Below are 12,238 nucleotides of genomic sequence, written 5' to 3' on the forward strand. Positions count from 1 at the left end.
GTATCCCTGTTATAACCCTCCCGTCCTGCACCTTCCTGTATCCCTGTTATAACCCTCCCGTCCTGCACCTTCCTGTATCCCTGTTATAGCCCTCCCGTCCTGCACCTTCCTGTATCCCTGTTATAACCCTCCCGTCCTGCACCTTCCTGTACCCCTGTTATAGCCCTCCCGTCCTGCACCTTCCTGTATCCCTGTTATAGCCCTCCCGTCTGCGTGCGGCTCACTTTGGCCCTTGTGTTATACTCCCCTGGAGTCGGTTTGTTACAGGGTTTTGTGTGTTACAGGGTTTTGTGTGTTACAGGGTTTTGTGTGTTACAGGGTTTTGTGTGTTACAGGGTTTTGTGTGTTACAGGGTTTTGTGTGTTACAGGGTTTTGTGTGTTACAGGGTTTTGTGTGTTACAGGGTTTTGTGTGTTACAGGGTTTTGTGTGTTACAGGGTTTTGTGTGTTACAGGGTTTTGTGTGTTACAGGGTTTTGTGTGTTACAGGGTTTTGTGTGTAACCGGCCACAAAAGGGTTTAAAACAAAAAAAAATAATGTGGTGACAACAGCAAATGTGAAACGTTTGTATTTTTGTAGCCAGCGCCTATATGGGAAAGCGTCTCCCCGGCACCTCTCTCCGCGCTGGGATCCAGATGTGCATATAACATGTTTACCGTGGGACAGACGCCTCGGAGGGGGATGGGGGTGCAGACTCGTATCTGTGACTTAACAAGGAATGCCAAGTATTAGCAACGGTTTAGCGTCTGTCAGGAGCCGCGTGATGCTGTGCGAGAATCCAAATAAGGGAAACGGTCCCTCGATGGGGTGTGTGTGTGTGTGTGTGTGTGTGTGTATCCGTGCTGGGATTTGTTGTCTTTAGCAGAAACTCCGTGAAACCTCCTCCTCCTCCTTTTATCCTGGTACCGTGAGACCCGACGCAGCGTCGCTGTGGAAGTGAAGGGTTTCATTGAGCGCGGGACGGGGAGTTGGGGGGGGGGGTGTGTGTGTGTGTGTATGTGTGTGTGTTTTCATTGAGCGCGGGACGGGGAGTTGGGGGGGGGGGTGTGTGTGTGTGTGTATGTGTGTGTGTTTTCATTGAGCGCGGGACGGGGAGTTGGGGTGACGACGTGTTGGTTGGTAGCAGTTGAGTGTTTGTTGATGTCACTGCCGTGGATCTCCATTGGGCTGCAGCGATATTTGAAAGGTGAGGAGGAGGAGGAGCTGCTGTATATATCTTCCCCCCGTTGCTGTTCTGCGGGAGACCGTGTGCGTCCCGACCCGTCTCCACCAGCTGGGACCCGTATTGCAGCAGGTACTGATCCCACTAGCTCCTCACTGCGCTATTTCTGAGCCCTTTAATATGCAGGGAGACGTGTAAGCAAGGGAACCGCCGCCCTGCAGAGCTTACTGTCCAAGGTGACTAGTGGGGGACAGAGGGGTGATTGTATGCAGTGTGTGGACAGGATAGGCATTAGTAAGGCCGCGATTATTGTACCGGCGGTGCGCGCACGAAGCGGCCGTCGCATCTAAAACAAATTATTTTATCGTCTCTGGATAGTCGCTCCGTCGCGATTCCGCGCGGTCGCACCCACTATGCGCAGCGTCATTGGACACCAGGTATTTGATTCACGCCGCCGGCACTGTAATAGCGGCCTAAGTGTGTGTGGTTAGCCTCGGGCGACGGTCGGCGTTTGTAAGAGGTTGCAATTCCGAATTGAGGAAAAGGGGAACGACCTTGTGGCAGGCGGGAGGTAGGTACCTAGTGCAAAAATAATAGATCGCTATATAAATCTATACACGATGCGCTGTATATCGTGCACGGTTAGAATCTGTGGCTTTTCACCTCGATCGCACATGCGCCCCTGGGAACGTCTCTGAAGTAAGTTTATTTTGGTGCTGCGGCCGCCCCTACTGTATATCTGGAGGGACCAGGAACGCGGCAGAATGGTAATCCCTCAGAATATGCCATACTCTGCACCATTATATCCTCTGCAGTCACTAGTCCCCGGCTTCAATCGGGTTTGTGCCCTGACAAAAAGATGACCGGTATCATTGAATACGTGCGTGTACCAAGGATGCACAACAGTTTGTCCTGGTCAGTGCGCGGGATGGAGAATATTTGAGAGATTCTTGAGACGAACGCGGTCCTAAAACCTGGCTGAGTGTCGGCGAGCCGCCAGGAAAGTGCGGCCCGCGAAATACGCCGTGTAATAAACTGAATCTCTCGTCTCTACCCTCCCCCCGCCCCCCAGATCCGGCTGTAAATGCATCACAAACAGAAGGCCCAGAATGAGGAAAGCCAACAGGAGCGCGGGCGCCGCCCCCAAGGCACCCGCCGCTAGCAAACCGCCGGGCGCCGAGAGGGCCAAGTCCGAGAGCAACGCAAGCGCGGCGGCCAAGAGCTCCCGGCCGGGCTCTTCCTTATCCAAGGTGAGAGGGGAGGCAGGGGGTGGGGGGCATGGTGAGGGGGCAGATTGCAGGGGGGGGCATCTGACCTTCTTCCTCGTCTCCCTCCCAGGCTAAAAGCAACGATGATCTCCTAGCCGGCGTGGCTGCCGGACTGCCCACGAGCAACGGTGTGAAGGCGAAGAGGAGCAACGCCGCGTCGAACCCCGGGGCGGCGATGAGCGGACAGGAGGGGAGAACGAGGAGCGGCGCAGGTACAGCGGCGCGGTCACCCCCCCTGATAGAGCTGCCTCCATGTCGTGTGGCAGTGATACTTCATGCATATAAGCGAATAAGGCGAAAGTGTCATATTACTTTGGTACTCCTAACTGCGCCACTTCCTGCAGGCCATGATGACATCACTTGTTCACTTGACTGGCTGTACAGGAAGTGACGCAGCCCTGCATGACCTGATTGGCATAGGTCTGGGAGCTGTATACATACTGGCTTATTCACGCCCCTATAATAATCCTAAAGAGATAATGGAACTAGAGGTTAATAGTCTGTGTCTTTCGTCCCCGGCGCCCAGTCGCTCCCGTCTTTACAGCGCCATATTTCCTCTCGTCTTGCAGGCAGCGGCTCCAACGCCAAGCGCAGCGGCTCCTCGGGGGCAAAAGAGGCCGGGTCGTCCCGTGAGAGAGTGCGCGACCGCTCACGTCTGAACCTCAGCAAGAAGCCCCAGGGATCGGGGGTCAGCGCGGGAGAGGCGCCCGGCCCCAGCAAGCGCTCCCGAGGCCGCGCAGAGTCGGACGTGCTCCGCATGAGCAAATCCAAGTCTGACAACCAGATCAGTGACCGGTCAGCCCTGGAGGCCAAAGTGAAGGACCTGCTGAGCCTGGCCAAGAGCAAGGATGCAGAGATACTGCTGCTGCGCGGCGAGCTGAGGGACACCCGATCAGAGCTGGGGCAAGACGCCTCCGACCAGAGCCCCGAGGAGCCCCCCTTAGTGCAGCTGCAGGAGCAGAACGCGGTGGTGCGTGAGGAGCTGCAGCAGCTGAAGAGTGAGAACCGCATGCTAAAAGATCGGCTGAACGCGCTTGGTTTCTCCCTGGGGCAGCAGCCGGACGTCACAGAGAAGTTCTACAGCTACCAATCGCTAAGCCCCGCAGCGGAGAGCCACAGCGACTGTGGCGGGGGGACTCTGGCCTCCTCGGTGGAGGGCTCAGCCCCCGGCTCCATGGAGGACCTTCTGAGCCAAGACGAGAGCACGCTGACCGGGGAGAGGAGAAGCAGCTCCGTAGATAACCTGGACAGCGAGTGCAGCGAGGTTTACCAGCCTCTCACCTCCAGCGACGACGCCCTGGACGCTCCCTCCTCGTCTTCCGAGTCCGAAGGCCTCCCCAGCACGGATCGCTCCCGCAAGGGCAGCAGCGGGAACAGCAGCGAGGTGTCCGTCGCTTGCCTGACCGAGCGCATCCACCAGATGGAGGAGAACCAGCACAGCACGGCAGAGGAGCTGCAGGCCACCCTGCAGGAGCTCGCCGACCTGCAGCAGATCACGCAGGAGCTGAACAGCGAGAACGAAAGGCTGGGCGAAGAGAAGCTCATCCTGATGGACTCGCTGTGCCAGCAGAGCGACAAGCTGGAGCAGTTCAGCCGGCAGCTGGAGTACGCCCGGGCGCTCCTGGACGAGAACCACGTGCCCTACACACTCGACGAAGACCTGAAGAGCAGCCGCTACCTGGACCTGGAGCAGCGCTACGTGGAGCTGGCGGAGAGCGGCCGCTTCGAGCGGGAGCAGCTCCTGGGGGTGCAGCAGCACCTGAGCAACACGCTGAAGATGGCGGAGCAGGACAACAAGGACGCCCAGGACGTGATCCGCGCGCTGAAGGATCGCAACCATCACATGGAGCGCATCGCGGAGGCCGAGCAACTGGGGAAGCAGGCTCTGGCGGCCACGCTGGAGGAGTACAAGATCACGCTGGGGTCCGAGCAGGCCGAGTCCACGCGGGTGAAGGCGCAGCTGGAGCAGGAGAAGCAGAGGGTGGCGGAGCTGTACTCCATCCACAGCTCCGGCGACGCGTCTCACATCCAGAACCTGCTGGAGAGCGTGCGCGGCGACAAGGAGAAGGCGGAGAGCCTGGCGGGGAGCCTGCAGGACGAGCTGGCGCACGTACGCAGCGACTTCAACCGCATGCAGGACGCCTTCGGCAAGGTGAGCGCTGCGCGTCGGCAACGGAGGGTGGGAAGGGCCTTCCAATAAGCCCAGCGCGGCTTGGGTTTCTGAGCCTCAAGGTGTAACTGGGACATAGGCCCGAGGAACCTGTGACTCATGAAGTGTGCGTTTCATCCACTAGGTGGCGCTGACAGGGGGGTGACAGGAGTCGGAATCTTTCTCCCTTACCGTTTCCCTGGCTGCCTCTCGCCACCTCTTTGGTGACTTCACCTCCTTTTTTCGCGCCCCCCCCCCCCCCATCTTGTTACCCCATCTCAGCTGGAGGACGAGTACCGAGGTTTCCGGGACGAGGCGCAGAAGCAGGTGTCGGAGCTGACGGTGGCGCTGGAGAAGGCGCGGGGCGAGCTGGAGGAGAAGGATACCGAGCGCGGCGACATGAAGGAGACGATCTTCGAGCTGGAGGACGAAGTGGAGCAGCACAGAGCCGTGAAGCTGCACGACAACCTGATCATCTCCGACCTGGAGAGTGAGTGTCACCCTGCCCCGGGGCAGCAGGGGGCAGTGTGGCACAGGGCAGCGTGCAGGCTGCTCGGGGATGGCGGTATATAGGGGGTTGTACATTGCGGTGACTGATGTACAAGCTCCCGGCGGTGCATGTGAGCATGGCCAGCAACGCACACACGTGTGCAGTCACAAAGCTAGCACACGCACAACCTCACAACAGTGCACACGTAACACACGGCCAACAGGTGACCCTGGTATTGTTTACTGTCACGGCTGCCGATACTCCAACACTCGCGCCCTCTGTCTGCTGTCTTGCTCTCGCGTTTTCTCGTGCTGCCATCTTTCTTGCGCACCGTTGCTCTCTCGCACCCTCTCGTACTGACGTTTCGCTTGCGCACCATGACGCTCTTCCACCCTCTCGTACTGACGTCTCGCTTGTGCACCATGACGCTCTTCCACCCTCTCGTACTGACGTCTCGCTTGTGCACCATGGGTCTCACAGCCTCTCGTACCGCCGTCTCGGTTGCGCACTATTACTCTCTCGTCCCCTCTCGTGCTGCCGTCTCGCTTGCGCACTGTGACTCTCGCGCCCGCTCGTGCTGCCGTCTCACTTGCGCACTGTGACTCTCGTGCCCGCTCGTGCTGCCGTCTCGCTTGCGCACCGTGACTCTCGCGCCCGCTTGTGCTGCCGTCTCGGCTGCGCACCATGACTCCCTCGCCCCCCTCTCATGCTGTCTCGCTTGCACACCATGGCTCTCTCGCGCCCTCTCTTACTGCCGTCTCGCTTGAGCACCATGGATCTCTCACCGTCTCGCTTGCGCACCATGACTCTAGCGCCCTCTCTTACTGCCGTCTCGCTTGAGCACCATGGCTCTCTCGCCGTCTCGCTTGCGCACCATGACTCTAGCGCCCTCTCTTACTGCCGTCTCGCTTGAGCACCATGGCTCTCTCGCCGTCTCGCTTGCGCACCATGACTCTAGCGCCCTCTCTTACTGCCGTCTCGCTTGCGCACCATGGCTCTCTCGCCGTCTCGCTTGCGCACCATGGCTCTGTTGCACTCGTACTGCTGTCTCGCTTGCGCACCATGACTCTCGCGCCCTCTCTTACTGCCGTCTCGCTAGCGCACCATGGCTCTCTCGCCGTCTCGCTTGCGCACCATGACTCTCTCGCCCTCTCTTACTGCCGTCTCGCTTGCGCACCATGGCTCTCTCGCCGTCTCGCTTGCGCACCATGACTCTCGCGCCCTCTCTTACTGCCGTCTCGCTTGCGCACCATGGCTCTCTCGCCGTCTCGCTTGCGCACCATGACTCTAGCGCCCTCTCTTACTGCCGTCTCGCTTGCGCACCATGACTCTCGCGCCCTCTCTTACTGCCGTCTCGCTTGCGCACCATGGCTCTCTCGCCGTCTCGCTTGCACACCATGGCTCTCTCATGCTGCCGTCTCTCTTGCGCACCATGGCTCTCTCGCCGTCTCGCTTGCGCACCATAGCTCTCTCACGCCCTTGTACCGCCGTCCCGGTTGCGCACCATGGCTCTGTTGCACTCTCATGCTGCCGTCTCTCTTGCGCACCGTGACTCTCGCGCCCTCTCGTACTGCCGTCTCTTGCACACCATGGCTCTCTCGCGCTCTCCTGTATCGCGTGGTCGCACACGGAGCCGGCATGTTTTATCACATGATCTTGCTGTGTGCGTGTGCAGTATAACACGGAGTCACGCAGAGCGGCCCTGCTGCGGAGCTGACATGGTTACAAACACAGCCTAGAGGTCACATCCTGCCCTGTACGTGCTCATCCCACCTCTCCCCCTCCCCCACTCCCCCCCAAGCGCCTGCGTCTTCCTGCTTCAAACAATGAGGCAGCGACGCAAGTGATTTCTGCCACCAGCAGCCATAAATCTTCCCCGGGATGACGAGGTGTTAGGACGCGGGATCTTTGGGGAGACACGTCTCACATGGAGCCCGGGGGGGGGGGGGGGGGGGGGGAGAGAGTTATTCAATTACGTCTGCATCTCCAGCGTGTTTTCTTCGGCAATTTGCTCTTAGTACCGTGATGAATGGGTGCGTGTTACAGGGTGCGTGTTACAGGGTGCGTGTTACAGGCAGCGAGCGGGATCTGAAGCTGTGTGGGAAATCATGCATTTAAGGCTGGGAATAGTTAGAGGGCTTTGGAGCCAAACCTCTGTCTGTGGCTGACTTGTGTCAGAGTCCTGTGTTCTGCGTGTGACACTGTCCCTCTCTCTCTTCTCCCCTCTTCCCTTTCTCCCCATCCCGTCCCTCTACCCCCCATCTCTCTACCCTCTCCCATCTCTTTCACCCCCCCCATCTTCCTATCTTTCCTTCCCCCCCATCTTTCCTTCCCCCCCCGTCCCATCTTTCCTTCCCCCCCGTCCCATCTTTCCTTCCCCCCCCGTCCCATCTTTCCTTCCCCCCCGTCCCATCTTTCCTTCCCCCCCGTCCCATCTTTCCTTCCCCCCCGTCCCATCTTTCCTTCCCCCCCGTCCCATCTTTCCTTCCCCCCCCCCCGTCCCATCTTTCCTTCCCCCCCCGTCCCATCTTTCCTTTCCCCCCCCCCCGTCCCATCTTTCCTTCCCCCCCCCCCCCGTCCCATCTTTCCTTCCCCCCTCCCGTCCCATCTTTCCTTCCCCCCCCCCGTCCCATCTTTCCTTCCCCCCCCCGTCCCATCTTTCCTTCCCCCCCCGTCCCATCTTTCCTTCCCCCCCGTCCCATCTTTCCTTCCTTCCCCCCCGTCCCATCTTTCCTTCCCCCCCCCCGTCCCATCTTTCCTTCCCCCCCCCCCCGTCCCATCTTTCCTTCCCCCCCCCCCCGTCCCATCTTTCCTTCCCCCCCCCCCCCGTCCCATCTTTCCTTCCCCCCCCCCGTCCCATCTTTCCTTCCCCCCCCCCGTCCCATCTTTCCTTCCCCACCCCTGTCCCATCTTTCCTTCCCCCCCCCCCGTCCCATCTTTCCTTCCCCCCCCCGTCCCATCTTTCCTCCCCCCCCCCGTCCCATCTTTCATTCCCCCCCCCCCGTCCCATCTTTCCTTCCCCCCCCCGTCCCATCTTTCCTTCCCCCCCCGTCCCATCTTTCCTTCCCCCCCCCCCCGTCCCATCTTTCCTTCCCCCCCCCCCGTCCCATCTTTCCTTCCCCCCCCCGTCCCATCTTTCCTCCCCACCCCCTCCCCCGTCCCATCTCTTCTCTCCCCCCCCCATCCCATCTCTTGCCCCCCTCCCCAGACACTGTAAAGAAGCTGCAGGACCAGAAACATGACATGGAACGGGAGATCAAAATCCTGAACAGAAAGCTGCGGGTAAGAGCGGAGCGATAAGTATAGGGGCAGACCCTAATACTTGTGGGGTTACCAATCTGCGCCCCCATTATCCTTCACTTATTTTGATAGAGGAGACAGGGCACTGTCCCAGGGAGGCTGCTGTCAATAGCACGCTGTATTTCCCAGGAGTCAAAATTCCATGTCGGCCATTTTGTTTTATCCCAGGTCAGCTGGGCGACTATGGAAGCCACGATTTGGTTCAGATGTCCCTGCTAGTGATGAAATGTTTGGTTAGCGTGGGTTGCCCAGTTAACCCTTTAGTTGGTGTTAGGGCCACGCAGGGGGGAAGGGGTGGTCATAAACCTAAGCTGACCCCCCCCTCTCTGGCGCCCCCTGCAGGAGGAGTCCGCAGAGTGGCGCCAATTCCAGGCTGACCTGCAGACCGCCGTGGTGATCGCCAACGACATCAAGTCGGAGGCTCAGGAGGAGATCGGTGAGCTGAAGCGGCGGCTGCTGGAGTCCCAGGAGAAGACGGAGAAGCTCGCCAAGGAGCTGGACGAGGCGACGTCACGCAAGTGAGGGGGGCCAGGGAAGGGGCAGTCTCCTCTATGGGGGAGGGGAGGTGTTACTGCTGCTTAATGTTGGGGGAGATGGTGCACGTCTGTGTGCGTGCGCGTGTCTGTGCGTGCGCGTGTCCGTGTGTATACACGTATGTTTTCACTCACACGCAATCTGCTATGGCTTCTTCCCCCAGGCAGGAGGAGGAGCGCGGCCGGGTCTATAACTACATGAACGCCGTGGAGCGGGACCTGGCGGCGCTGAGACAGGGAATGGGTCTGAGCCGCAGGTCGTCCACGTCCTCTGAGCCCACACCCACCGTCAAGACCCTCATCAAATCCTTCGACAATGCGTCCTCGCAAGGTGACATAGTGACCGTGCGCAGATGTGCGGGGGGCACCCTGTGACCTCGGGGGGGGAGGAGGGGTGTGAGTGGGAGTCTTGTGACCTTGTGCAGACCTCTATGGTCTCCTGTTCAGAAGCTCATGTTGTGCTTTGTTCATGTCAGTCACGAGTCCAGTGGCGGCGGCAGCGGCGACAGCGACAGCGATTCCCCGTACACCCCTGAGCCCGAGCCCCATGAAGACCCCTCCGGCAGCCGCCATCTCCCCTATGCAGGTAGGCAGGAGAATCGGAGCATGCCTTCTGCGTTCCCCTGCAGTGCGATGCTGTGCGTATCTGTGCCGTCTGCAGTGCGATGCTGTGCGTATCTGTGCCGTCTGCGTTCCTCTGCAGTGCGATGCTGTGCGTATCTGTGCCGGTCTGCGTTCCTCTGCAGTGCGATGCTGTGCGTATCTGTGCCGGTCTGCGTTCCTCTGCAGTGCGATGCTGTGCGTATCTGTGCCGGTCTGCGTTCCCCTGCAGTGCGATGCTGTGCGTATCTGTGCCGGTCTGCGTTCCTCTGCAGTGCGATGCTGTGCGTATCTGTGCCGGTCTGCGTTCCTCTGCTGTGCGTATCTGTGCCGGTCTGCGTTCCTCTGCAGTGCGATGCTGTGCGTATCTGTGCCGGTCTGCGTTCCCCTGCAGTGCGATGCTGTGCGTATCTGCCGGTCTGCGTTCCCCTGCAGTGTGATGCTGTGCGTATCTGTGCTGGTCTGCGTTCCTCTGCAGTGCGATGCTGTGCGTATCTGTGCCGGTCTGCGTTCCCCTGCAGTGCGATGCTGTGCGTATCTGTGCCGGTCTGCGTTCCTCTGCAGTGCGATGCTGTGCGTATCTGTGCCGGTCTGCGTTCCTCTGTAGTGCGATGCTGTGCGTATCTGTGCCGGTCTGCGTTCCTCTGCAGTGCGATGCTGTGCGTATCTGTGCCGGTCTGCGTTCCCCTGCAGTGCGATGCTGTGCGTATCTACCGGTCTGCGTTCCTCTGCAATGCGATGCTGTGCGTGTCTGTGCCGGTCTGCGTTCCTCTGCAGTGCGATGCTGTGCGTATCTGCCGGTCTGCGTTCCCCTGCAGTGCGATGCTGTGCGTATCTGTGCCGGTCTGCGTTCCTCTGCAGTGCGATGCTGTGCGTATCTGTGCCGGTCTGCGTTCCTCTGCAGTGCGATGCTGTGCGTATCTGTGCCGTCTGCGTTCCTCTGCAGTGCGATGCTGTGCGTATCTGTGCTGGTCTGCGTTCCTCTGCAGTGCGATGCTGTGCGTATCTGTGCTGGTCTGCGTTCCTCTGCAGTGCGATGCTGTGCGTATCTGTGCCGGTCTGCGTTCCCCTGCAGTGCGATGCTGTGCGTATCTGTGCCGGTCTGCGTTCCCTGCAGTGCGATGCTGTGCGTATCTGTGCCGGTCTGCGTTCCTCTGCAGTGCGTTCCTCTGCAGTGCGATGCTGTGCGTATCTGTGCCGGTCTGCGTTCCTCTGCAGTGCGATGCTGTGCGTATCTGTGCCGGTCTGCGTTCCTCTGCAGTGCGATGCTGTGCGTATCTGTGCCGGTCTGCGTTCCTCTGCAGTGCGATGCTGTGCGTATCTGTGCCGGTCTGCGTTCCTCTGCAGTGCGATGCTGTGCGTATCTGTGCCGGTCTGCGTTCCTCTGCAGTGCGATGCTGTGCGTATCTGTGCCGGTCTGCGTTCCTCTGCAGTGCGATGCTGTGCGTATCTGTGCCGGTCTGCGTTCCCCTGCAGTGCGATGCTGTGCGTATCTGTGCCGGTCTGCGTTCCTCTGCAGTGCGATGCTGTGCGTATCTGTGCCGGTCTGCGTTCCTCTGCAGTGCGATGCTGTGCGTATCTGTGCCGGTCTGCGTTCCCCTGCAGTGCGATGCTGTGCGTATCTGTGCCGGTCTGCGTTCCTCTGCAGTGCGATGCTGTGCGTATCTGTGCCGGTCTGCGTTCCTCTGCAGTGCGATGCTGTGCGTATCTGTGCCGGTCTGCGTTCCCCTGCAGTGCGATGCTGTGCGTATCTGTGCCGGTCTGCGTTCCTCTGCAGTGCGATGCTGTGCGTATCTGTGCCGGTCTGCGTTCCTCTGCAGTGCGATGCTGTGCGTATCTGTGCCGGTCTGCGTTCCTCTGCAGTGCGATGCTGTGCGTATCTGTGCCGGTCTGCGTTCCCCTGCAGTGCGATGCTGTGCGTATCTGTGCCGGTCTGCGTTCCTCTGCAGTGCGATGCTGTGCGTATCTGTGCCGGTCTGCGCTCCTCTGCAGTGCGATGCTGTGCGTATCTACTGGTCTGCGTTCCCCTGCAGTGCGATGCTGTGCGTATCTGTGCCGGTCTGCGTTCCTCTGCAGTGCGATGCTGTGCGTATCTGTGCCGGTCTGCGTTCCTCTGCAGTGCGATGCTGTGCGTATCTGTGCCGGTCTGCGTTCCCCTACAGTGCGATGCTGTGCGTATCTGTGCCGGTCTGCGTTCCTCTGCAGTGCGATGCTGTGCATATCTGTGCCGGTCTGCGTTCCCCTGCAGTGCGATGCTGTGCGTATCTGTGCCGGACTGCGTTCCTCTGCAGTGCGATGCTGTGCATATCTGTGCCGGTCTGCGTTCCCCTGCAGTGCGATGCTGTGCGTATCTACCGGTCTGCGTTCCCCTGCAGTGCGATGCTGTGCGTATCTGTGCTGGTCTGCGTTCCTCTGCAGTGCGATGCTGTGCGTATCTGTGCCGGTCTGCGTTCCTCTGCAGTGCGATGCTGTGCGTATCTGTGCCGGTCTGCGTTCCCTGCAGTGCGATGCTGTGCGTATCTGTGCCGGTCTGCGTTCCTCTGCAGTGCGATGCTGTGCGTATCTGTGCCGGTCTGCGTTCCTCTGCAGTGCGATGCTGTGCGTATCTGTGCAGGTCTGCGTTCCCCTGCAGTGCGATGCTGTGCGTATCTACCGGTCTGCGTTCCTCTGCAGTGCGATGCTGTGCGTATCTGTGCCGGTCTGCGTTCCTCTGCAGTGCGATGCTGTGCGTATCTG

The 12,238-nt window shown here is 59.8% G+C and overlaps 1 protein-coding gene across 1 annotated transcript in view; it reads left to right on the forward strand.

The window, feature by feature from the left end:
• Positions 1-1,122: 1,122 nt before the first annotated feature.
• SPECC1L (sperm antigen with calponin homology and coiled-coil domains 1 like) overlaps positions 1,123-12,238 on the forward strand; it is a 37,510-nt gene continuing 26,394 nt past the window's right edge. Inside the window, exons 1-9 of the mRNA XM_075568449.1 lie at positions 1,123-1,294; positions 2,235-2,412; positions 2,501-2,642; positions 3,000-4,582; positions 4,862-5,069; positions 8,278-8,351; positions 8,712-8,887; positions 9,067-9,233; positions 9,379-9,488. Of these exons, the coding sequence (XP_075424564.1) occupies positions 2,272-2,412; positions 2,501-2,642; positions 3,000-4,582; positions 4,862-5,069; positions 8,278-8,351; positions 8,712-8,887; positions 9,067-9,233; positions 9,379-9,488 (2,601 nt within the window). The 5' untranslated portion in view covers positions 1,123-1,294; positions 2,235-2,271. The remainder of the gene's footprint in view (positions 1,295-2,234; positions 2,413-2,500; positions 2,643-2,999; positions 4,583-4,861; positions 5,070-8,277; positions 8,352-8,711; positions 8,888-9,066; positions 9,234-9,378; positions 9,489-12,238) is intronic.

This window comes from Ascaphus truei, chromosome 13, assembly GCF_040206685.1.
Source record: "Ascaphus truei isolate aAscTru1 chromosome 13, aAscTru1.hap1, whole genome shotgun sequence".
Taxonomy (NCBI): Eukaryota; Metazoa; Chordata; class Amphibia; order Anura; family Ascaphidae; genus Ascaphus; species Ascaphus truei.